This window comes from Carettochelys insculpta, chromosome 5, assembly GCF_033958435.1.
Source record: "Carettochelys insculpta isolate YL-2023 chromosome 5, ASM3395843v1, whole genome shotgun sequence".
Lineage (NCBI taxonomy): Eukaryota > Metazoa > Chordata > Testudines > Carettochelyidae > Carettochelys > Carettochelys insculpta.
The window spans coordinates 49,715,279-49,741,667 of record NC_134141.1 but is presented as its reverse complement, the minus strand read 5'-3'; the positions used below and the strand labels follow the sequence as shown (position 1 = coordinate 49,741,667).

General features: G+C 44.8%; 1 protein-coding gene across 2 annotated transcripts in view; it reads right to left on the bottom strand.

Moving 5' to 3' along the window:
- Window positions 1–2,394: 2,394 nt before the first annotated feature.
- Window positions 2,395–26,389, bottom strand: part of AUH (AU RNA binding methylglutaconyl-CoA hydratase) — a 262,507-nt gene continuing 238,512 nt past the window's right edge. Inside the window, exons 7-10 of one of the 2 annotated variants that reach the window (XM_074995050.1) lie at window positions 23,494–23,681; window positions 7,956–8,006; window positions 6,034–6,081; window positions 2,395–3,823 (exon numbers count right to left, since the gene is read on the bottom strand). In XM_074995050.1, coding sequence (XP_074851151.1) covers window positions 3,746–3,823; window positions 6,034–6,081; window positions 7,956–8,006; window positions 23,494–23,681 — 365 coding nt within the window. In that variant the 3' untranslated portion in view covers window positions 2,395–3,745. The remainder of the gene's footprint in view (window positions 3,824–6,033; window positions 6,082–7,955; window positions 8,007–23,493; window positions 23,682–26,389) is intronic. The other variant, XM_074995049.1, reaches the window with a different exon arrangement.

The following is a 26,389-nucleotide window of genomic DNA, read 5'->3' as shown; positions in this document are numbered from 1 at the left end:
TCTCACAACCCCCAAGAACTGTGCAGAAGAAAATGGAGTCCTTTAAGAGAGTTAGGTTTAGATTAATACAACTTGCATCTGGTTTATCAGCTTGCTGTTATTCTCTGTCTTCTGATGGTTTAGAAGCAGCAGCATCATTCTAGGTAAAAGTACGTATGACAAACACACCTTGGAACAAATATCATCCACTCCCTACCCAAAACAAACTAATTGCACCATTCTCAGTATATGGTCCACCCCTCTGACTTGTTGACAGTGTTATTAGCAGTGTTCCATCTAATTTTTTCCATCCATGTGCAGAATAAGTTTTGTTATGTTCACCCAGGCATGTGTGGCTGTGAACCACCAATAGAAACACATCCTGCCTACTATGGGTGGCTGTGGGTGCTCTGCTAATGAGCTGGGTGGCACCTGACCCTCTCCTGGGTGGCTGCCCACCCAAACACCCAGCTTACAGGGAACACTGGTTACTAGGTGGATTTCATGCACAACTGATTAGATCTTGGGTGAGTGCACAGAAAAGAAACATCTAACCAAGAAAAAAAGAGAAGTGGCACAGGCTACAGGAACGTTCGTATAGTAGTAATTGAGAAAAGCCAGGAGCAGGTGGAGGGACTGAGATGGAGGAATGGTGCAGGAGGGGGCAGGGCTTTAGGGGGCTTATTTGGCACAACTCCTGGAGGGGAACACACGGCTCCACGTGGCCCTGTGCTTGCAAGCACTGTATCCCACTGCTCCCATTAACCAGTGGTGAGGCACGTTGCTCCAGCCCAGAGAGAGGGGGAATGGCAATGCACAGAGCCACTTTCCCCCATTCCAAACATGCAAAACCACAGCACACAGAGGCTTTTGTGGCTCCATCCCAGAGGCTCCAGGCTAAGAGGCAATCCCGGACTTCAGCCCCCTTAAGGTCCTTTCTTAATCCAGCCCTGCTGACATGCATGGGGCTGAGACCCAGTAACTGAAGGAGAAAAAGCAATTTTTGTACTCCAGGACTCCAAGTCAGGGAGCAGAATTATAATATTCACATTAATCAGAATGAAGTCATCACGATGTTATTTCACTTATAATTTAACTGGAAGTTTTATCTGGCATTGCTTGAGTCCTTCAGGCAGAGGACTGCAGGTATTAGGGGTGCACAAGTCAGGGCAGGGAGGTATGGGGGGCTGAAGGCACAAGAGGATGTGAGAGTCAGGGGAGAGGAGGGCTTGGGCCAGGGGGACTAACTGGGAGGTCAGGATACTTACTTGGACCACCTGTATTGAAGAGGATGGCACTGCTTTGACAGTGGCTCCTTCTGGGGCGCCACAGCTGAGCTGCCCTGGCAGCTCCTCCTGGAGGAGGGGGAGGGCACCAGGGCTGGGCTGTCTGGCCCCCTGGCAGCTCCTCATGGTTGGGGAGAGAGCTGGGCTGCCCTCAGTGCACAAGCTGATGGCTGAGCAGTTCCTTGGAGGCGGAAAGGGCTGCTGGCCAGTAGGGCTCCCCCTACCCATTCATCACTGCGGTCGATGGGGATAGGTTTGGAGGCAGGGGAGCCACTTGTCTGGGCTGGTGCCTGGAAATATGGAGAGCACATGACTACTCTGTCCCTGATGCAGTTGCTCCCCTGTCGTCACTCTGCAGAGTAACAGTCCCCGTGCTTGCTGCCCTCCAGTAGTCATTGTGGAGCATAACTGTCCCTCCTAGCAGGCCACCCCCCCTCCACCTTTTCCCAAGTTCTGGAAAACAATCACATTCCAGGCACATTCCACTTTCCTGTCACAACCAAACCCTGACCTTGCTTTAAGTTAGGACAAGAGGAAGCTGCAGAGCAAATTTGGTGGTCCTAGCTCTTACCATTTAGGAAGATTTCTTGAACAAATGGACTCTCAGACTCATGCATTAACAGACAGATGCACAAACTATCAAACACGTATATAGATATACACACACGTCTCCCAAATACCTTTTGCAGAATAATTTTTCCCTCTAAACTGTTTCTGTATCATGACTTACAAGGTCCATCAGAAAAAAAAGTCTCCATTTTATGCTCACTTTGCAATATTATTCAATTTGCGGATTTCAAGAGAAGAACCACACATGGCAACATCTTCCCCTAAGGAAAAGGAATGTTGTAACTATTGTGGCAGCAAAATATTGTACTTAGTCATCAAAATCCTCAGCTAAGGTTATGAATTTACACAGTGGCCTGAGCAGACTATAGTTTCTGCCATAGCATTTAAAGTTAACCCAATGTTTTCATATACATATATTTAAGTTATTTAATCAATGCTTGTTAGGAAACTAAAGAAAACTCAATAACCAGACTCTATATTACATTAAGATAGACAAAGTATTCAGCAAAGACTTATTTTCTCCCATTTACATAGTTATTTCCTACCCAATAAAATGAAAATGACATTTTAGCATTTTGAAAATAGGAGAAAATGACCTCAAAGGCTTTACATGACTATCAAAACAAGCACCAGTGCTTTATTTGCAAATTATAATGCATGAAAAGATCAACTCTGCAAATTTATCAGTCAGCAAAGCGTGTGCTACAGCAGATATAATCAATTTACATGTAACAATATGCTAAATATGAATTTTAATGAGTTCTTGTCATTTCATGTTGATCAGATTCTATATCACCATAGAGTGACCACAGGCAATGCAGCAGAAACAGCAGTTTCACAGTATGGCAGAAGTTTCACAAAGGCAATGCAAACCAAACATGAAGGAGATTATTTCCATATAAATATGTTAAAATTTGATTGCTATGTCATATTTTCTTACCAGTAAAGTTAACCAAATATTTGAAAGGAGCCATTTTTCATGGCTCCTCCACACATATAGATACAGTAGTTTCTTCATGTCAAAGCCCACAGATTTAGGTTCCAACAGAGGAAAAGAACATTACGATTCCGAGGAGCTGTATATAAGCAAGTATTATTAGTACCCGCAAAATGGTCAGACGCAAGAATATGTTTAACCACAGTTCTGCAATAAAAAAGCCTGGTAGTAAATAACAAACAGGACAAGTGAATTAAAGGTTACTCCCTAGTGGACAGCGTTGGTCAGATAATGTTTGGGGGGAATCTGGAAAGAGAGTTGAGGTTTACCATATAGCTTTGTGTGACTGACGGCTGAACGTGAACTTAGAGTAACACAGAACACCACTGTATAGTAGCGCCAGTATGAAGACTATCTTACTCATTACAGTCTGAGACGAGTAAATAAAGTTTATAATCCTCCAAACAATCATTCTTATTTCCACTAACTTTATTAATAATTTACATATTCAGCTATAAATAGATGGTGAACTATGATTTTGATTGATATACAGAATCAATTAGAAATTATATTTGGTATATTTTCACATTTTTGGTGTGTAGAAACCACTTGTTTTGATAAAATGGAACAACAGACAAACATTCCGTATTGTTTTATAGGTTTTGTCTATTTAAAGAATTTAGCATTTTTTTAAAAACTATGGAATGGTTAGTTTCATACATGAAATAAAAAAATGCTTATGAACCTGTAACCTTTCAAATATACAGTGCAACCTACATAAACAATGATGAGTATGACTTGATACATATGCTTGGCTCAGGCACATGTCTGGACACATTCCAGATGTTGTAATGTAGGTATGACTTGCTTTTACTTTGGTGGCTGTGATATTCCATGCGCTGAGGCAAAGTGCAGTTGAAAAGACTTTCCAGGCATGTTTATCTCAATTGAATTTTCAAGGCGTCAGTTTTTCCTATTCTCCCTTGTAGCGAGGAGGCCTCTTTTCTTTAAAAGCAAGAAGACCTTCAATTCTGTCTTTTGTTGGAATAGTCTACAAAAAACAGAATAAATTTGGTTTATTGATACCAAAATTTAAAAATAAAAAGGTATTTTGTCACGTCTTTAACGGTTGCCATGTGCAGACAAGAGTGTAATACAGAAATTAACGAAGAGTGTGAAAATACTCTACGCCCAATTGATTTATAAACCTAGGGCCAGACATTTTGCTGGTTTAAATCAATATCACTCCACAGACGTTACTTCAGCCATGCCAATTTACACCAGCTGAAGAAATGGCCTTCTGTGTTTTAAGATTGTGTGTTTAAGATTGTTTTTTAGTACAGAAAGAATATTTTATTACGAAAGCTACAAAATAAGAAGATAATGAAAACTTAATTACAACCAGAGCTGTACTTTCCCAGATGGTTTAAAACTGTGGACAGTGGATGCACTCAGAACTACTGGGGTTGGAGGACAGGAAGGGGGTAGTTAAAATTCTCAAAATTCTTGAATCATCAACTATAGTGCCTGCAGTACTTCCTTATGTAACGTGTAAGCACATTCTCTGGAGGGAGCATAGGAAGGGTTTGAAGGATTAAGAAGATACTGAAGTGATGGACATATTAGAAGATTCCTAAGACAGAATTGCCAGAAAACCGAAAAAGGGTCTTGTTCAATTCTCTGGTCAGGGTCAATCTTCCAGAGTTCGATTTTCCACATCTGGTAAAGACGAGGCAAAATCGATCCCTCTAGCATTGGCAATCATCCCCTGTACTCCACACTATCACGTGGAGTAAGGGAGGTTGGCCAGAGAGTATAGATGCTGTGTCTATACTAGTGAAATAAGCCAATTCTGATGCATCGATTCTAGCTATGTAAATGCCACAGCTAGAATTGCGTATCTGAAATCAACTTATTTCCCTAGTATAGACCTAGCCTAAATGAGTAAACCTCCTATCACTTTAGATGGTCATCAAAAGCTTATTCTTTAGTTTGAACCTCTGCTCACACCTACCAAATTATAGCTACATAAAACTATGCAACGTACACTAATGTTAAAATATCACTTCAACTCACATATTTCATAGCCTGACCTCCTCCATAAGAGAGCAATAGGACTTCCATGTATTAATTCCTTCTTCATGATCAATAGCTTCATTTGAACTAAAGCAGCTCATCCTGATTTTAAAATTTCCGTTGATGAAAAATACATTACAACCCTCTGTAAATTGTTTCAATTATTGATTACTCTCCTGTTAAACAGTTGCATTATATTTTTAGTTCACATTTGTCTAGCTTTAACTTCTAGCCACTAGTTCTTGATTTACCTAGATTGAATGGCCCTCTGCTGTTAAATTTCAATTCCTCCTGAGGACTTACAGGCTGGCATCAAGTCACCACTTAACTTTCTGTTTGATAAACTAAACAGACTGAACTCCTTAAATCTTTCACTGTAAGACATTTCCAATCTTTTAACAACTTCTGTGACATTTATTGGAACCCTCTCCAATTTTTCAACATCTTTGAAATGTGAAAACCAGAAACAAACACAGTGTTACAGTAGGGGTCCTACCGATGCCAAATATGGAATGATAGAATGGCTATACTCTTAATTACTTACTATTGTTTGTACTTCTAAAAATTGAGTCTCTCTGATCCGGCAACATCTGTTATCTGGCAGGACTACGAATGTTCCTGAACCAAAAAGCCCCGGATCGAAGCTGGTGGCAGCAGGGTAGCACCACTGCAGACAGCATTGGCAGCAAGAGGGCTAGCAACAGGGGACCTCCCTTGGTCCAGCAAATCCTCTTGTTTGGGACTGGTACAGTCCCAAGTGTGCTAGACCAGGGAGGTTCAACCCGTACTTTTTTAACGGGTTGGAATAAAACTTCTCCCACTGTGTATGCAGCAATGCAGAATCTCTTTAGTTTTCTATAGATTATGGACCAGATATTATACATCAGCATATGTCAATAAGGATATATATATTTATGCCAACTCAAGAGTTGGTTCTATGTCCATCTTCCTCTCCCTGAAAACCTCCTTTGTACAAAGGAATAATATTGCCTTAAAATCCAGTTCCTTCTTTAAAATTTCCAGGTTAAACAAATGAGGAAAGAGGAAAGGTTAAATTTAATATATTAAATGCTACTGAGAGCAAGTATAAATCATTTTCAAGCTGTGTTGCTGTATGATTTTCAATGCAGGCTTTAACTGGGCAGGGGAGGGTTGTTTTATTCTTAGCATAGTTGTGCTACATACCTGAGCATAACAGGCTTCTTCAATTGCTAAGCCTGTTACTAAATCCACCTGCAACACAAAAATAAATATATTAAAAATGAAAATATTTCTGTACGTAGCACACACTTTATTTTCTGACAGATAACTCAAAGTCCTACATATGTATTCCTATATCTCAAACATTAAAAGAGTCCTGCAAAATCCCTCTTCACGTGATCTTTATGCTCAAATTCTTCACTACCTCGTTATGGGTTAGTCAGTATTTTGAAAATCAGTTTCTTTATTCTGTGATGTAATCATGGTTTAATAGCTTGTCAGAAACAACAGGTGAATGCACAGTCTTACTACAAACTGCCTTTCGCTATAACCCTTTAAAAAGCTGCATGATTTTTAATTGCTTCACCCGTTACTGGGCAGAAACACAGAACATATACAGATCAACCATTAATGATGTTTTAGCAAACAAATTTGGAACCAGTTATCTCCTAGGATGAGACTGTGTCTTTTGGTAGGCAAGGAAAGCACCTAGAATATAACAAGTGCCACTGAAATACAAATAATACGTTGAAACACTTAATTTGAAAAACTAGTTACACATAGAAGCACGTTACTCTCTGTCATAAAGAATGAAGAGCTGTACTCCCTGAAAAAGCAGGCCAGATGCTATTTACATCAATGTTTATTGTGGAACTTTATCTTACATGTGCATCACAGTAGCTAGCCCATCAAGCCTGTCCATTTGATTGACCCATCTGCGGTTTCATCACTCAAAAGGGGACAATTTCAGGTTATTTTTTGGTATTTTCCTACTTTAATATATTACACAGTGAAAAACAGCAGTCATATACTCAATCACATATAAGGTACATACTCCTGATGTGACAGAGTATTTCCTCTTCTAGTATTTTATTAAATATCTTCTAAATATATTTAGCCTGTGTAAATGGTGGCACTTTACATGTCCTTTATTTTTTTGTTTCAGTTACATGCATTGATGCCTATAAGGATAAATTTAAAAATTGACAATAAATGTATTTACATCCATGCATTTTACCTATTATGATTCCAATGTTATACAATTAAAAATATATTTCAATTTTAACAAAATACTTTAATAAATTAAAATTGTGTGTTTATCAACAGTGTGTTTCCCAAGATGTGCAATTATACAGTCAACAATCACAATCATCAAAGTTTTGGTGGTGCAATTAAAGTGCTAAGGACTGACAGACTGAATACCCACCCAGACCACCTTAAGGAGATATCTAGAGACAGATCTGTGGGAGCTTGATCTGCCAGGAAGCTATATCGCTTAAGATTTGCCTTGATAATGATGAAAATATATATTTCTCCCACATTTAAGAATGAAACCAGTTGTGATCTTGGACTGCCTCTGGTACTGTGATGCCTTTGGTACTGTGATGCCCAATTAGCATCCATCATGTCTTCATGAGCAGAATGAAATCAATGTGAAGTTACAAAAAGAACCAGCATTCCTTTACTTTAGACCAGATTGAACAAATTAGATTTTGAAAAACTATATGGTGTGAAACTTAAAACTAATCTAGAAAAAATATGAATTAATTCTACCCTTCTGTTTTAGGATCTCTTACTCACTGTCCAAGGATGCGTCTATGCTAGGAACTAAGCCTGAAGTTAACTTCGAAGTTAGGCACTACATCGAAGTAGCCAGCAGAGAGTCTACACACATTTTCCCTTACTTTCACGTTAACTTCAAAGCAGGGAGCCCAACTTCAAAGTCCTTACTCCATTCTCAGGAATGGAGTAGTGCCCTACTTCAAAGTTTAACTTCTAAGTAGGGTGTGTATAGACGCTCTACTTCGAAGTTGCTTACTTTGAAATAAGCAACTTTGAAGTTATTTTTGTAGTGTAGACACAGCCCAAGCTTCTACTCAGTATTACCAACAAATATATATCCTTACCTCCATTCCTTGATTGATGGCCAGTTTTGCAACTCTTATTGCTAGAGGTCCCTAAAATTAAAAGCAAATCAGACAAAGCTACATGTCAGCAGGTACAGCAAATTTATGGTTTATAGCACCTATATGATTGCTATCATTTTAGCACTGCAGGCTTTGTACTTTTTTAGTCAGTAATGTAACTGTAACACACATTTTCTTCCATATATGTTTCTAGAATAAAAATTAAAAAAAAAAGCACGTAATTTTCAAAAACCAAAACAACACATGAGGCCTGAATTTTAGCGGTACCACTCCCACAGAGTTCAATTTGAGTTGTGGTTACTCAATTCCTTTTCAAATCAGGTTCAAAGTAACCAAATAATGATGGTAATGAGTATAAACCTGTCTGCTTTGAAACACTGAAGCACTTCAAAAGAAGTTAGTCAGGTACTCACTGTCATAAAGAATGAAGAGTTGTACTCCCTGAAAAAGCAGGCCAGATGCTATTTATATCAATACTTATTATAGAACTTTATCTCACATGTGCATCACAGTAGATAGTCCATCAAGCCTGTCCATTTGAGAAAACCATGTTTGACCCAACTGCAGTTGCATCACTCAAAAGGGGACAATTTCAGGTTATTTTCTGATATTTTCCTACTTTAATATATTACACAATGCTGTTGACCTCTGTCCACGCATGCAAGGGAATAAGGGAGGCAATGCAAGGAGCTCAATCTCTCAGAGAAGGACGAGGAACAATAGGAATACTTGAATTCAGGGGATGCAAATGCTTTATATAAATAGGGCTGCCACAGGCTCTAACTTCTGCAAACACATGTATTAGCCAGAGGAGCTGGTAGAATGCAGAGAGGAGAGCTAATGAATCCTCGTCAATGGTTAAACAGAATTGTGGCTGCATGAGGTACAATGCCTTCGTAACTCCTACTGGAGAAGGAAACCTCCACACTCTGGCTATGTCTACACAATGAGGTAATTCAAATTAAAGGCACTTAGCTCCATATTACCACATGACTGTCTTCACTGTAAATACCATTAGCTCAATTTAGGGAGCACTAATATTGATATCATAATTGCGTCGGTACCTGCTGGGTGGAATGTCAAGTTCATATTTAAAAAGCCAAATAAAGGTCAGCATGGAAGTGCCGCATCTTCAAATCAAATTTAGTCTCCAGAGGTGTCCCATATGTAATCCACAATGGCCCTCAGTGCTTCACTCTGGCCACTGCTCTCCAGGTGCACAGGAATCAGGTAACAGAAAGACTGTGAATTTCAAATTCAGACCAGAAAGCCTGTGGCTGCGGGCTCATGTTTGTATGAGAGCCTGAGAAATGTCTTTCTTTCTTTCTTTGCTATTAGCGCTGTGAGCGCATCTACTCGTTACGAATAGCCCCAGCAAAGAGTTTGTGATTCTCTCTCTACACTTGGTATTTTTTTTGAACTGCATGGCACCAGCTGCTGCCCTGCCGCACCACGTGGCAGCCAGGCTGCTGTGGGGGTTGTGCTTGCATCAGAGGCTGAGAAACTTCTCCGCAGTTTACATTTGTGCATGCACCCCCATTCCTCACCACCCCCCCACAGGCACCACACTGTCTGGGTCTTTCCCATGCTCAACCAAATCATGTGGTTAGTCTCCAACCCAATAAAAGGATGTCACTGCCATTCGGTGCTGATGCTCCAAGGGCAGGAAAGGATTTCAGGGGCTTGCAGCCACCAGAGGGGAAGTCTCTCATGGCTGCTAAGATTTTTGTTGCCTTTCTGCCACACATGGGGGCTACTTCAGCTGGCCTCCTGCCCTAAATATATATTTGGGGGCTTGCTGCCACGGAGGGGAAGTCTTCCCCCAGTGGTTAAGATTTCCCTGGCCTTTCTGCTGCACGATGGCACTACTTCAACTGGTCCCCAACCCGAACAGAGAAGTTACTCACCGTAGTAACGATGGTTCTTCGAGATGTGTCCCCGTGGGTGCTCCACGATAGGTGTCGGGCTCGCCCCGGCACCGCAGATCGGATCTTTCCAGCAGTTTCTGCCGGACCGCGCGTGCGCCGGCGTGCGCCGCTCCCCTGAGCGCTCCCGGCCATATGTGCGATCCGGTCCCCGCCAGTTCCTTGACCAACCGCCTTGGATGCTCCTGAAAAACACCAAACAGAGATCCGAAGCGGGGAGGATGGGCGGGTGGTGGAGCTCCCATGGGTACACATCTCGAAGAACCATTGTTACTACGGTGAGTAACTTCTCTTTCTTCCTCGAGTGTCCCCATGGGTACTCCACGATAGGTGACTACGCAGCAGTAACCCAAGAAAGGAGGTGGGTAATCGGGTTATGTGCAGCTTGCCCCCGAAAGGACCGCTGTCGAGAGGTGGGTATCCTCTTGGAATACCCGGTGTAGGGCATAATGCTTGGTGAAGGTGTCATAGGATGACCAGGTCCCCGCTCTGCAGATGTCTTTTAGCGCGATGCCGTTGAAAAAGGCTGTTGATGCCGCCACCGCCCGGGTGGAATGAGCCCTAGGCGGGGCCAGTAAAGGAGTCTTTCGAAGTTCGTAGCACATCTTTATGCAGGACACAATGTGCTTCGAGATCCTCTGTGAAGAGAGACCCTCTCCTTTTGATCTGGGAGCAAGAGAGACTAAGAGTCTGTCTGTTTTCTGGAAGGACTTAGTTCTGTCTATGTAGAAGGCCAATGCCCTCCTCACGTCCAGGAGGTGCAGGCGTGCCTTCTTGTTGGAGCTATGAGGCTTCAGGTAAAACGAGGGTAAAACTATAGGTTCGTTAAGATGGAACTCTGAAGAAACTTTCGGAACAAAGGCTGGGTGCAGCCGTAAGGTTACCGCCTCCTTTGAGAATACCGTGCAGGGCGGCGTTGCCATAACTGCTGCGAGCTCACTGACCCTGCGAGCTGACGTGATTGCAAGAAGGAAGGTTGTCTTTATCGTAAGGAGACGGAGGGAAACCGTGGCTAAGGGTTCAAAGGGTGGTCCCGTTAGCGCGCTGAGCACCAGGTCCAAGCTCCACGATGGTGGAAGCGGTTTCCGAGGGGGGTACAGGTTTACCAGCCCCTTCAGGAACCTGGAAACAATAGGATGGGCAAACACCATGGGCCCTTCCTCTTCATGCCGAAAAGCTGATATAGCGGCGAGATGGACCTTCAACGATGAGAGGGAGAGCCCGCCTCTCTTGAGGTCCAGTAAGTATTCTAGTATGACAGGTATAGGCACTTCAAGGGGAGCTAACTGCTTGGTGGAACACCACGCAGTGAATCGAGTCCATTTCTGTTTGTAGGTCTTCCTAGTGGAGATCCTTCGGCTAACTTTCCAGGACTTGTTGTACTCCCTCTGTACATGTACTTTCTAGGGAGCTGAGCCATGGATTAACCATGCTTGTAGGCACAGGCCTAGGGGGTGTGGATGCACTATGGACCCCTGGGCCTGCGTGAGCAGGTCCGGCACTACCGGGAGGGGAAGTGGTGGATGATCCGACCTGCAGAGAAGCAAGGGGAACCACTGCTGTCGATCCCATGTGGGGACCACTAGGATCATGCGGGCTCTCTCCCTCCCAGCTTTCTGCAGGACCTTGCGGATGAGCACCGTGGGGGGGAACACGTAAAGCAGTGGGCCCTTCCACGAAATCGTGAACGCGTCCCCCAGGGACCCCCGCCCCAGTCCTGCCCTGGAGCAGTATTGGGGGCACTTCTTGTGCTGAGTGGCAAACAGGTCTATCTGGGGAAACCCCCATGCATGAAAAATCGGTCGTAGCAGATGGGAGCAGATCTGCAACTCGTGTGTGAGTGCGAAGTGCCTGCTCAGCTGGTCTGCCTTCACGTTGTGAGCACCTGGTAAGTACGAGGCTTTCAACGTTATATTGTTGGCTATGCACCAGTTCCACAGCCGGACTGCTTCTGCACATAAGGCACGGGATCGAGCTCCGCCTTGTCAATTTATATAAAACATGGTGGAGATATTGTCTGTATTGATCCCGACTACCGTGCCTTGTATGTGGTCTTGAAAGTGTTTGCAGGCGTTGAACACCGCTCTGAGCTCCAGTATATTTATATGCAGTGACTGTTCCGTAGGGGACCACAGTCCTTGCGTCACCTTTTCGCCAATATGTGCTCCCCACCCTATGTGGGAGGCGTCGGTGGTGAGAAAAATAGAGATTTGTGGTTGGTGAAAGGGTACCCCTGTTAGCATGTTCTTGGGGTTTACCCACCATTGCAGGGATCTGGGCACCTCTGTCGTGGGCGACACCACCCTGCGGACGGTATGGGATGCCGGCTTGTAAACGCTCGCCAGCCAATGTTGTAGGTCGCGCATATGCAATCTGGCGTTCTGTACCACGAACGTTGCCGCTGCCATGTGGCCGAGCAGCTGCAAGCACGTTAAAACCGGCACCGTGGGGCTGTATGTAATGACTTGTACCAGGGAACCGATGGCACGAAAGCGAGCATTGGGTAGGTAAACCCTTGCTGTGATAGAATTTATGCGTGCCCCTATGAACTCTATGTCCTGTGTGGGGTCGACCTTTGACTTCGCAAGGTTGATGACCAGGCTCAGCGAAGAAAACGTGTTTGCTGTTATGCGTATCATGCGTAGTACCTCCGCCTTCGAGGCCCCTTTCAGTAGGCAGTCGTCCAGATATGGGAATATAAATACCCCGTCTGTGCAGGTAGGCTGACACCACTGCCAGGGTCTTGGTAAAGACTCTGGGGGCCGAGGAGAGGCCGAACGGCAGAACCTTGTATTGGAAATATTCTTTGCCGACCATAAACCGGAGAAAACATCTGTGAGCCGGGTGGATCGTTATATGAAAATACGCATCTTGTAAGTTGAGGGCTGCAAACCAATCTCCATCGTCCAGTGCCGTGAGTATAGAGGCGACTGTGATCATCTGAAAGCGTTATTTGCGCAAGTACCGGCTGAGGCCTCGAAGATCTAAGATGGGCCTCCAGACTCCTGTTTTCTTCTCTGTGAGGAAGTATCGTGAATAAAACCCTTTCCCCTGAAGTCGCTCCGGCACTCTTTCGACCGCCCCTATAAGCATCAGGTGCTCCACCTCGTGCTTGAGTTTCGCCTCGTGGGAGGCGTCCCTGAGATGAGGCCTGGGCGGAGGTCTTGGCGGTGGGAGCGACTGAAAGGGGATCACGTAACCCGTGGCTATGATCTCTAGTACCCACTTGTCTGTAGTGATCTTTTGCCATTGTAAGTGGAACGGTTGGAGGCGATGATGGAACATTAATTGTGGATGACATTGCGCGATGGTAGTAATAGTGCAGCCCTCGACCTGTCCGTCAAACTTGTTGCCTTTGGGCCTGCCCTGAGGATGCACGGCCTTGTTGGGAACGTTGCCTAGGAGTTCTATACTGTTGTTGCTGTTGATGCTGCCCTTGGTCGTAGCCCCGTTGGTACTGAGCACGCTGAGGTTGGTACGGGTATCGCCGTTGTTGAGGGTAATACTTTTTCTTTCTGTATGGAGGGGTATAAATATCCAGGGTTCTGAGTGTGGCTCTTGAGTCTTTACTGGAATGAAGGACCGAATCAGTTGACTCTGCAAACAACTTGTGTGTGTCGAAAGGGAGATCGACAATTTTTGCCTGCAGATCCGTCGGGATACCCGATGTCTGGAGCCAGGATTCCCTGCACATGACCACTGCCGTAGCCGTTGAGCGTGCCGCCGTGTCCGCTACGTCCAGGGAGATCTGGACTCCCGTCCTGGAAGCTGCATAGCCCTCTTGCACGATGGCCTTCAGCACCAGCTTCTTATCTTCTGGAAGTGAATCCATGAGAGAAGTAAGCCTGGAGTAATTGTCAAAATTGTGGTTCGCTAGATGTGCTGCATAATTAGCCACTCAGCAGCAGGGTGGAGGAGGAGTATACCTTTCTGCCAAATAGCTCTAGCTTCTTGGCATCTCTATCCGTTCCCCCCGCTTTGTACTGGGAAGTCTTCGATCTCTGCTGAGACGATTCTACCACCAGAGAATTTGGTTGTGGGTGACTAAACAGGAACTCCATGCCCTTCGCCGGGACGAAGTATTTCTTATCTGCCCTCTTGTTTATAGGTGGAGCGGAAGCCGGGGTCTGCCATATGGTGGTAGCGGACTCCATGATTGCTTCGTCGAGCGGGATAGCGATTTTGGACAAGGCTGGAGGCCTCAGGTTTTTGAGGAGCTTGTGGTGCTTCTCCTGCACCTCTGCTGTTTGGATGCCTTGCGTGAAAGCCACCCTTTTAAACAGCTCCTGAAACTGTTTGAGGTCGTCCGGGGGGGCAACATCCCCGGGGGCCATAGCCTCGTCAGGGGAGGACAAGGATGAACTACTAGGGTAGACCTCCCTTGAACTCTCAGGGTCCTGCTGCCGGTGGTACACCCTCTCACTAGAGGCTTGTGAAGGAAAATCTCAGGGTTCCAAAATCAGCTCCCCTTGAGACAGCTGTGTTTCCGTCCCTGTCCGTGAGTGCCCGCGGGGGTACTGGGCAGTCGAGGGGGACCTGCCCCTGGGTGTATGCCTGTGGTGTCTATGCCCAGCGTGATAAGGACGACCGTGGCAGCACGGGCATGGTTCCTGGGATGGAGACCTGGACGACTCTCGAGGTGCATACCCCCGATGTCTGGGGGAGCGAGATCGTCTGGATGATTGAGACAATGGTGAAACTGGTTTGTGGTAGTACTCCAGAGGGTCAAATCCCAGAAAAGGCGAGGGTGGCCCGAGCCATGGTGATGCTGATTGGAGGAACGGAGGAGGCGGCTCTGGGTAGGCTGGGGGAGACCCATGTCTCCTGGTTGGTGTACGCAGCATAAGGGGAGGACTTGTTGAGAGCAGCCCTGCAGCCCTGTCCAGAGAAGGGCTGCGGTGCCGGGTTTTCGCTGCTGCCTTTCCCCTCCCCTGCGGGGCTGGCTCCGCCCCTCCCCGTGCCGGGGATCTCAGCCCCGCTGTAAGCGCCGCGCTCAGCATGCTCATCTGCAGTGCCGCGCGGGTGGTCTCCTCCGGTGCCTGCAGGCTACATGCCTGTTGGCCCTGCACCGTTGGTGCCGCGGGGGTCTGTGCCGCTTGCAGCGCTGCTGCCGGTTCCGGCGCTTGCCTGGCCGCCGCTCTGAATGCGTGGGCCGGCTGCTTAGTAATCGGAGGCTCAGCCTCTGCCACATGCGCTGCTGCGCTGCCGCTTGCTTGTGACTGTGGCAGGGGGCTGTGTGCTACGCCCGTCCCGCTCGCTGTGACCGCTGGCAGGGATCGGGCTGGAGAGAGCTTCCTCCGTTTCTGCACCGAGGGGGTGAGGGACACCGCCTTCCTTTTATGGAGCCCTGTGGGTCCCTCCGGTTGAGGCCTCTCCGGCACGTCTGGCTGGAGGGCCTTATCAAACAGCAGCATTTTCAGCCGCATTTCTCTATCCTTTCTGGCTCTAGCCGTGAGCTTTGCACAGAAGGAGCATTTCTGGGTGACGTGTGATTCCCCCAGGCACCTAATACATTGACTGTGCCCATCAGAGGCCGGCATAGCTTCGCGGCACGACTCACACTTCTTGAATCCTGAAGAGGACATTGCGGTGAGTCTTTGAGCTGTTAATAGGGTACTTAGCACCTTCTCTGTGCCTGTTCCCCTCTCACGGACTCCAGCCTGCTGCAGCAGGAGGCCTACTGGCCTTCACGTCCCCGAGTTGCCTCCGCTCCTCCTTCTCGTTACTAAGACTTTCTACTTTTATACATATATATATATATATATATATATATATATATATATATATATATTTTTTTTTTTTTTGCAATAAAGAAACAAACAATTTAACTAAGAACTCTGAAAGAAAACTCTAAAACTCTGAAAAACTCTAAATACGCTGACTCTGGCCGCAGCCTGAGCAGATTCCGTCTGCAGCCGATGGCGGTTAAGAAGGAACTGGCGGGGACCGGATCGCGCACGTGGCCGGGAGCGCGCAGGGGAGCGGCGCGCGCCGGCGCACGCGCGGTCCGGCAGAAACTGCTGGAAAGATCCAATTTGCGGTGCCGGGGCGAGCCCGACACCTATCGTGGAGCACCCACGGGGACACTCGAGGAAGAACATACATTCAGGGGCTTGCTATCACCCAGGGGACCTCTTAAACTGGATGTGCAGCCACAGACCCCAGGCCCCCTTGCCCTAAGTACACATTCAGGAGCTTGCTGATGCTGGGGGGAGGAGGAAGTCTCTTCTGGTGTGTAAGATTTCTGGGGTCTTTCCGTTGCACAGGGGGACTACTTCAATTGACTCCCCACCAAAAATATTTTCGGGGCCTTTCTGCTGCATGGGAGGACTAATTTTAGTGCCCCCCCCAGTAGATATTCAGGGGCTCTCTATCACCCAGGGGATCTCTTCAACTGGCTGTGCAGGCACAGACCCCAGACTCCCCTTCCTAAATATGCATTTGGGGGCTTACTGCTGCCAGGCTGAAGTCTTTCCCTGTGGTTAAGATTTTCAGGGGCTTCCTGCTGCATAGGGGGACTACTTCAACTGGCCCTCCATTGAAACCCCTACCCCCTCCTCAACAAGGACGCAGGGGGCTTGCTGCTGCTCTGGGGAGAGGAAAGTCTCACCCAGCAGCTAAGATTTTCGGGGGCGGGGGAACATTTCAACTGGCTCTGAAGCTGCAAGCCACAGAACTGCCCCCCAACAAAAATATTTTCGGGGGCTTACTGCCTATTGCAGACACCTGCTGCTTTTCTCAAAATCTTTGAGATTTCAATTATAAAATCCTTTTCCTAACCCTTCATTGTTGGTCCCCACCAAAACCACAGGAACAGTGGGTCCAGGGCCAGGTGAGATTCCTGTTTCCGTTACAAGTTCAGTATATAAGATTTATTTCCATCACGTTTTGGAAAGATAATGTAGCAGGAAGCCCAAAATATTTTTCCTAACCTTTCCTATCCTTTTTCTTCACACTTTGGGCCCCCAAAAAACAGGGAAGAGTGGGTGGAGGGCCAGCTGAGATCCCTGTATCCATTGTAAGTTCAGCGTATGAGATTTCACTGCCACCACGTTTTGGAAAGACAATGTAGCAATTTTATATGGAGATATACCAGCGTCACAGCACTGGAAGGGATCTTGATTGGTCATTGAGTCCAGTCCCCTGCACTTACCACACTCCACTTCCCCCTGGCAGCCAAGATTTTCATGGGCTTACTGCCAATCCCAATGTTGGCAAATTTTTGTGTAGTGAAGAGGGAAGGCAATCTTTTTTCCTAGCCTTTTCTATCTTCTTCCTTCTAACTTTGGACCCCTTCATGCAGGGAAGAGGAGATGGGGGCCAGTTTTAAAATACAGACTGTGCACAGAAGCTATACAATGAACTGGAAACCCAAAACCCCTCTCCACAGCAACACTCTTTTTTCCAAATCTTTACTATCTACTCTTTCTTCGTGCTTTCCATTGTCCCTGTGTTATTTTCAGGGATCAGATGCAATCAGTGGAGGAGAACAGTCAGTGGATGGCCCATTGAGAAGAGCACACTTGCTGAATTTTACAAAATCCTTGATAATTCAGTTACGGAACAAAAATTTCTCTTAACTTTGCCATCTTTGTTGATGTCCTACTTTTTCTTCCTTCTGACTGGAAAATGGACGTTTGCTTGCCATGGGAGGGGAATGAGGGCAATGCAATGTGGGAAGATGATGTCAAATACCAGTGAAAATACCCAGAATGCTATGGTGATGAGTGAAGTGTGGGATAGGTTCCCACAATGTACTGCTACAATAGTTGGTGACTGCCGATTGATTGTGGCAGCAATAAGTCGACTTTGTGAGGAGCATATGGGGAGGTGAGGATAGTCAAATTTGAATTTATAAAATTCAGCATTACGATTCAGATTTCTCTCATAGTGTAGGTATAGCCTCTCTATTGAAAGACTATGGCTATAAATCATAATTCAGATCTGGAGGATCCTTGCCCCAGCGCCAATGATAGGCCCAGGGGGTCCAGAAAGAAGACTGGAATGGGCCGAGGGCCTGAGGGGGCCCAGATTGTTGGAGTCCCAGTACGGGGCTGGGCTGAGGCCACCAATGATGCCGGCCTGCTAAGGGGAGTGATGGGAGTGATGCCAGGAATGAGACTGGTGACAGCATCAAGACATGGATCAATGGGAACAAGTAGACTCTGCCTCAGAGTCCAAGGAGTACCCCGATGTCAACCACAGTAGAACAGGGGCAGGTGTGCCAGTGCCACAACCAGCATGTGCTGGGCCATTGAGTCTGGCTTCCCCTGGTGCCGATGGGGAGATGGAAGAGGCATCATCAGGCTTGGGCCCAGGAAGTCAAGAGAGGTGCCAGGGACCCCATCGACCGAGTCTACCCTTGGTGCTTGGCATGCTGCTCCCAATGCTGGGTCCAGGGTCAGTGCCAGAATGAAGGCTGAGGTAGAGGAGGCCGTTGGCGCCGAGGATGCCACCAGTGCCGTACTTTGATCACAGGTAGTGGTGCGGTGCTTCTGTGCTGCCGAGGAATCCACTGTCCTACTATTCAACAAGTGCTGCCTTTGGTTGTGGTCTTCCCCTGAGGCCGGTGCTGGTGGGGAAGGCAGGAACAGATCAGTAAGATATCTGGCTACCTTAAAGGCCTTGGGAGTCGACAGTTCCTGGAAACTCCCTGCCGAGCTGGACACTCTGCCTAGGCTCCATCTCTCGCCTGACCGACTGGGCCCGGGCTTGGTGCCTAACCTTGCCATGTGCCCAGCTTGAGGGCGCACAAAGGGTCTGCATCACTGAGGCAATCTGCCCTTGGTAGGCCTCCTTTTCTTCTGGGGCACTGGGGACTGAGACCTGTGCCTGCGCGGTGCCAGGGAGGAGCAGAGAAGTCCTGACACATCCTGTGTTGAGGCTGCTATATCCTGCATCAATGGTGCAGGATCTAATTCCAATGCCAGGTGCAGGGCAGACTCCATGAGGAGAATCCTAAGGCATGACTCTTGCTTGTGCTTGGTCTGCAGCCCGAACAACATGCATATCTTACAGGTCTTGGACAAGTCAGCTTCACCCAGGCACTTTGGACAAGCCATGTGAGGATCACTATAGTGCATTGGCCTCCAGCAACTCCTTCAGGGTTTGAAGCTCTGAGGGCCAGGCATGCCCTGCCAGGCATGCTGAGTGTGTGGCACAAGCACCTTTTGGTCCTCAACTTACAACTAACTAACAATTAATGAACACTTAATAGGTACTTAGCAACTTAATAACTTATGGATAAGAACGATACACATGACTGCTACAGGGCACTAACTGAGAGCAAGATTATGTTCCAATGACCATCCTGGGCTGCAAGAAGAAACTAGAAAGGCATGGAGCTGGCAGGGGTATATATGGGCTGATATGCCTGCGCCACCTCAGCGGGAGCCCTGCCCACTTGATGGGTACTGCTAGGGAAAAAACTTCCAACAACATGTGCACACACCTACGTGGAAACTACAAGCAAACACTCGAAGAAGAACTGAACATCTCTCATTGGCTGGGAAGCACATGAAAAGATAATTAATTTAAGTGCCAAGTATGCAGTATCATATAAATATCAAAGCAGTTCGGTACCAAAGAATTTACAGACTACAAGAGTGATACAGGAAAAAAAAAAAAAAGACACACCTGGGCTATCTAATGCAATCACTGTTGTGTGCCAAAAACATGTGAATGATTATATATATTTTCGTTTTTTAAAAAATGAAAAATCTAGAATCTCAGACATTGAGATCAAGGGGGAGGAGTGGCATCTTTTGTGGACTGTTGGGGGAAGGAGGATATAGATGAGGACACAATGAGTTTTCCCATGGATCCTGGATACTGGTGAAGACTGATATTTATGGCAGGAAGTGGGCATGTCATAATCAATCGCCACCAAGACTCCTGTAGCTTTTTCCAGAGTCATGCCGATTTCTTCCTAAAAGTCACATGTTTCGGAGATCTAGAAACTGATCTAGGACCACACATTTGTATGCCACCGTGAGAGAGGATGACAAATTGGTGTTTTGGTTGACAGTACAGGAAAAAACAAAAAACCTAGTAGTGGATGAGCTGCAAGAAAAAACACCAAGAGAGACAGAGGGAATGATCAGATAAATGCACAGAAACTGATTAAGAGTTACTGAGGCCCTGGGTGTTTAAAAAAAAAAAAAAGGAGCCCCAAGTTCCTGGGGGGTGCCAGAACCACAGGGACCCAGGGAGGCCATGCTCACACACTTTTTAACATGGGCAGAATATCCTCAGGCAGGGGCTGTGCTTCGCAGTGGGGGGGGCTCATGCAAAAGGCAGTCCCCACTAGCAACAGCAGCACATCATGGTGAGAAGTCTAAGAGGGCTCATCCAGGGCAGGTGGCAGATCTGTGGTTTCCAGAGGGACTCACACTATGACCCAGTTCCACCTTCTGACTTAGACTGGACATGTGACCTCAGGGGAAAAGACAGAGCAGGGGGTGCAGCCATTATTGCAGATCCAGTGAGCCTCCCCCCGCCCCCGCCCACACACACACTTTTACACTTGTTCTGTTCCTGTTGTGTGAATTCCCAAGTTGGCTGGCAGATCCATGGGCCCATGGATTAATCCTTCACTGTATGTAAATGTTTCCTCACCATGCTTCTTGACTGATTGCTACGAAGAATCAAATAGCAGGGTCTCTAGCCAAGCAGAAGCCAATAATGAAATTTCAAAGTAAGGTAAACCAGAATTCATTTATATGCAGTCCTCTAATGCTGAATATTTGGACTATGGTTGTCAAAGTAATATTTCAGGTCTCTCTGCCACTGTTGCATCAAGTGAATGGAAAAGAGAGCACATAACTTAGAGCAGTACATGACATCATTGTGCTGTGCTGATGTATGTGGTCCCAAACACAAACACATGAAACTTCCAGGACAAACAATATCCTATATAAATGGAAAAAGACATTAATTTGATAAATAAATCTCACTCAAGTTTTTAAGGTGATGTTATTAACAAACGCAAATATGAAAAAGAATGAGGGTTTAAACAGTCAGTGACCACTGAATGGCTTTTGTACATACAGATAGTCTGTACATTTTATTATGGCAAATCATTTTGAGAAATCCAGGTTCTCTTAGTCAAAGGATTAAGAGAAAACCATATATGGCTAGAATGAAATAGTAAGGAAGAAGACAGGACTCTATTTTCACTTTACCTGTGTATCTTTCTCCTATCCCCAACACTTTCCTAACTTGCTCAATGTTATTTCAATAGCAATATTGTAGTCTCTTAAAATTTTCGCTTTGCTAAAGAAATGATCTATGTTAATTTGAAAGCAAATAGATAAACAAAAATTAACGGAGCACACAGTAAATCAAGATAATGGCATTTTTTTCTTGGTGTATCTAGTTCATTTGTGCATTATTTTCATGTGAGAAAAGTCATGAAGATATTCCAGAAGACTGGAAAAGGGCAAATAGAGTGCCCACCTGCAAAAAAGAAAATAAAGACAACCCAGAAAACTACAGACCAGTCAGCTTAACTTCTGCGGCAGGAAAGGTAACGCAGCAAATAATTAAGGAATACGTTTGCCAAAATCTGGACGATAACAAGGTGAAAAATTAGCAGCATGGATTTGTAAAGAACAAATTATGTCAAATCAACCTGATAGCTTTCTTTGATAAGAATATAAGCCTCGTGGATATGGGGGAAAGCAGTAGATGTGGTATAGCTAGACTTTAGACAGTGTCACATGGCCTTCTTATAATTAAGCTAGGGAAATATAACCTAGACAGGGCTACCACCAGGTGGGTACATAACTGGTTGAATAAGTGTTCCCAGAGAGTAGTTATTAATGGTTCACAGTCATATTGGAAGATGTTCTGCAGAGATAAGTTTTGGCACCAGTTCTGTTCAATAAATTGATCGACATCTTAGATAATGGCATAAAAATATTTTTATACAGTTTACAGATTATACCAACTGGGAGGGGCTTCAAGTGCTTTGAAGGATAGGATTATAACTCAGAAAAACCTGGGAAAACTGTAGAAATGGTCTGAGGTAAACAGGATAAAATTCAATAATGACAAAGGTGAAGTACCCCACTAAGGAAGGAACAATCAGTTTCACAAATACAAAATGGCAAATGACTGTTTAGGAAGGAGTACTGCAGAAAGGGATCCAATGAGTCAACAGTGATACTGTAGCAAACAAACAAACAAAAAAAACCACAAACAAACAAAAATACACACCAAAAAACCCAAATATAATTTTGGGATGTATTACCAGGACTGTTGTAAGCCAGACACGAGAAGTAATTCTTCTGCTCTATTCTGCACTGATTAGACCTCAACTGGAGTACTCTGTTCAGTTCTGGGCACTACATTTCAGGTAAATGTAGACTGATTGGAGAAGATCCAGAGAAGAGCAACAAAAATAATTAAAGGTCTAGAAAATGTTGTCTAATGCTAGTCTAGAAAATATGACTTACAAGGGAAGACAAAGAACTGTGTTAGTTTAGTCTAGCAAAGAGAAGACTGAGAGGGGACGAGACAACTTTCAAGTATGTAAAAAATTGTTACAAGGAGGAGGGAAATAATTGTTTTGCTTTAACATGAGTAGTAGTAATGGTCTTAAATTTCAGCAAGGGAGGGTTAAGTTGGACATTAAAGAAAAACTTTAACTGCCAGGCTGTTTAAGCATTGGCATAAATTGCCAAGTAAGGTTTTGGGCAGTGTTACCTCTAAGATGAGTGCTTGGGTGACTGCCCAGGAGTGATTCAGGTACTACTGAATCTGCTGAGGAGCAGATTGCCCACAGAACCCACAGCCTGCAGCTTATGTGTCTATTAGTAGTGCACATCCCCTATATGTCTTAGTGTACATAACAAAATTTATTCCACCCATGGATGGAAAATATAGCAACAACCCTGGTTGTGGGAGCTCTGTCATTGTCTAATCTGCTCTTAAAAGTCTCTAAACACCTGTTGGGGTTGGTCTAAACCAGGAATTCCCAACCTATGGGTTGTGATCCAAACGTGCGTTTCCATTAGATTTTCTACGGGCCTCCAGCTGGTTGGCTCTGAGCCACATGTGGCTCTTTAAGGACGCATTTGCAGCTCCCGCCGCTCACTCTATTAAACCAATTAAATTGAGTCCCATTTCAGCATGGCAGGGCAGAAACCTGCCTGAGCTACAGGCGGGGGAAGGGAGTAGGAGGGCTGGGGGACCTGTGCCAAGGTAACGGTGGCAGCCTGGTGAAGGAGCAGTTGGGGGGCAGCAGCAGCCCTTGTGTGAGGTAGGTGGAGGAGCATTCTGCAGCTGAAAGGGGTTCGGGCAGAAGAGAACCAAGATTTAAAAGAAAATATTTCCCGGGGAGAACCTCCCCCCTACTCCCAGTTTTGAATTGCCTTGGGTCACAAAGTCTTACTGAATTGTCAAAATGGATCACCATTTCGAGAAAGTTGGGAACCACTGGTCTAGATGTTCTTGGTCTTATCATGAGTGCAGGGGACTTTATGACCTTTCCAGGTTCCTGCCAGTTCTAGTATTCTATGATTGTACTATACTGCAGTGAACCGACCAACTCCAAAACAAAACTAAAGCATATCTCCAGTATGTAGTACCTGAGGTAAAAATTCTTGTGCTAGGGCTAAAGCTCTTCTGTAGGCAGCATCCCCTGATTCATTCTGTTCCACAACATGACTGACCAATCCTATTGATTTTGCTTCTTCACCATCTACAACACGTGCAGAGAAGATGAGTTCTTTTGCTAAAGATACACCAATCGTTCGAGGTAATCTCTGTGTCCCTCCTGTAGTTTGTAGAAAACAGAAAATGCCAAACATAAGTTTGTTGGTAATTTACTCTGAACACTTTATGCTATGCATTAAATTGCCTGATTTAAACATTGTCATGTTTAAAATACATAACAGTTTATTTTGTGTACATGTACACACACACAATTTGTACTATACTGTGATAAATGTGAATATAGTAAAACTTTGCTAAGTGCTTCAGTCTCTTTTGAAAATTGGGCTTTGGCTCCTAAATCAGCTAGGGATGTCTGAAACTTTACCTCATACAAAATCTGCTTTTTATCTTCATAGAAAGCATTTTTCCTGTCTGTCTGTCTGTGTATTTATGCAGCATCCATTACCTATGATCGCTTTTGCAGATCTACGCTCTAGGAAACATGCCATAAGACCTCATACTATTTTTGCCATGGCCAGACAGATTCTACCCACAGAAACAACACAGTAGGCAACATCTGTAAAAAGGTGATGTCTAATGTTATCACTTGGCCAGGTTTTGTACTGCCTTGCTAGTAAAAAGATTAATGTGCCTTTTTATTTTTCTTACTTGGCACACATTAACACACTCTACAATTGACAATCCTGGTAGCCCAGACCATAGTAACATTTTAGGAGAAGGTAAAACAAATGATAACATAAAAATACATGTTATATTATTATTATTATTATTATATAAAATATATTATTGGTTTTTTTAAAATTAGTAGCTAAAACATTTTAGTAATAATTAGCTAAAGTCAGCATAAGGACTCTTTTGGTTGTTGGGGGTGGGGTGGCCAGTGGCCAATTTTTGTTGGTGCAGGTATAGCCCTCCGCTGTTTTGTCTGCATCTTGGAGGTGAAAACCTTACCAATGGCCCACATTTTCCCACTTCCATCCTGCTGTTTAGAATCTAGCACAGGACTACAAAAAAAACAAGGACATAGTGTGACAGTCATGGATCTGTAGAAATAATACTCTCAGCCAGAGAGCTAGTTAGTGATAATTAGCTTTCCTTTCTATTTGGCGAATTGCTTGTGTGGATCCCCACTTTTGGGTGACTAGCAAGCAGAAACAGTTTCCAGAGAGAGGCTTACGAATGCTTAATTGTGGAGAGAATAACAAAGTTCCCCAAACAAGCACACAATATGAATGAGAGAAACACTGAGTAAAGCTCTGAACAGACCTCCACCTGGAAACCTTACAAAATCTTAAAAATAGATATGTCTTTGAAGGCTAACTGTAGAAGTTACTTTTGCTGTAGCACAACGGGATCTAAAACTATTTGGGACATGGCAGGTCTGAATCAAATATCTGAGCCATTTAGGCAAATTTTAAATAGAGATGTCTTCCTATCTAGGGTTATTACCACAAAGACAGAAAAAGTATGTTTGTTCGGGATACTTATGGGAAAAATCCAGGAAGGAAAGTCTGCATTAACCACATTTCTTTACTGCTGTTTTCAAAAGTATTTAAACATGTTTCTGCATCAACATAAGTATCTGGAAATAAATCAAAAGCTTTTATGATTCCACTTTAATTTATTTGCATTATGTGCAACCATCTTTAGAACTACTTATCTAATACTAAGATGTGGATCAGATATTAGAAAATGGTGGCTTGTAATAAAAATTAAATATGGGTGCTAGAGAAGGGTTGATATAAACTACAAAACCATCATAAGAACATAAGAACATAAGAATGGCCATACTGGGTCAGACCAAAGGTCCATCCAGCCCAGCATCCCATCTGCCGACGGTGGCCAATGCCAGGTGCCCCAGAGAAGGAGAACAGAAGACAATGATCAAGTGATTTATCTCCTGCCATCCATCTCCTGCCCTTGTTCTGAAGGCTAGGGCACCATACTTTATCCCTGGCTAATAGCCATTTATGGACCTAACCTGCAAAAATTTATCAAGCTCTTTTTTAAACCCTAATAGAGTCCTGGCCTTCACAGCCTCCTCGGGCAAGGAGTTCCACAGGTTGACTGTGCGCTGTGTGAAGAAAAATTTCCTTTTATTAGTTTTGAACCTACTACCCATCAATTTCATTTGGTGTCCCCTAGTTCTTGTATTATGGGAAAAGGTAAATAATTTTTCTATATTCACTTTCTCCACACCATTCATGATTTTATATACCTCTATCATATCGCCCCTCAATCGCCTCTTTTCCAAACTGAAAAGTCCCAGTCTCTCTAGCCTCTCCCCATATGGGACCCGTTCCAAGCCCCTAATCATCTTAGTCGCCCTTTTCTGAACCTTTTCTAATGCCAATGTATCTTTTTTGAGGTGAGGAGACCACATCTGCACGCAGTACTCAAGATGTGGGCGTACCATAGTTTTATATAGGGGAAGTATGATATCTTTTGTCTTATTATCGATCCCTTTTTTAATAATTCCTAACATCCTATTTGCCTTACTAACTGCCGCTGCACACTGCGTGGATGTCTTCAGAGAACTATCCACTATAACTCCAAGATCCCTTTCCTGATCTGTCGTAGCTAAATTTGACCCCATCATGTAGTACGTGTAATTTGGGTTATTTTTTCCAACATGCATTACCTTACACTTACCCACATTAAATTTCATTTGCCATTTTGCTGCCCAATCACTCAGTTTGCTGAGATCTTTTTGTAGTTCTTCACAATCCCTTTTGCTTTTGACTGTCCTGAACAACTTGGTGTCATCTGCAAACTTTGCCACCTCACTGCTTACCTCATTTTCTAGAT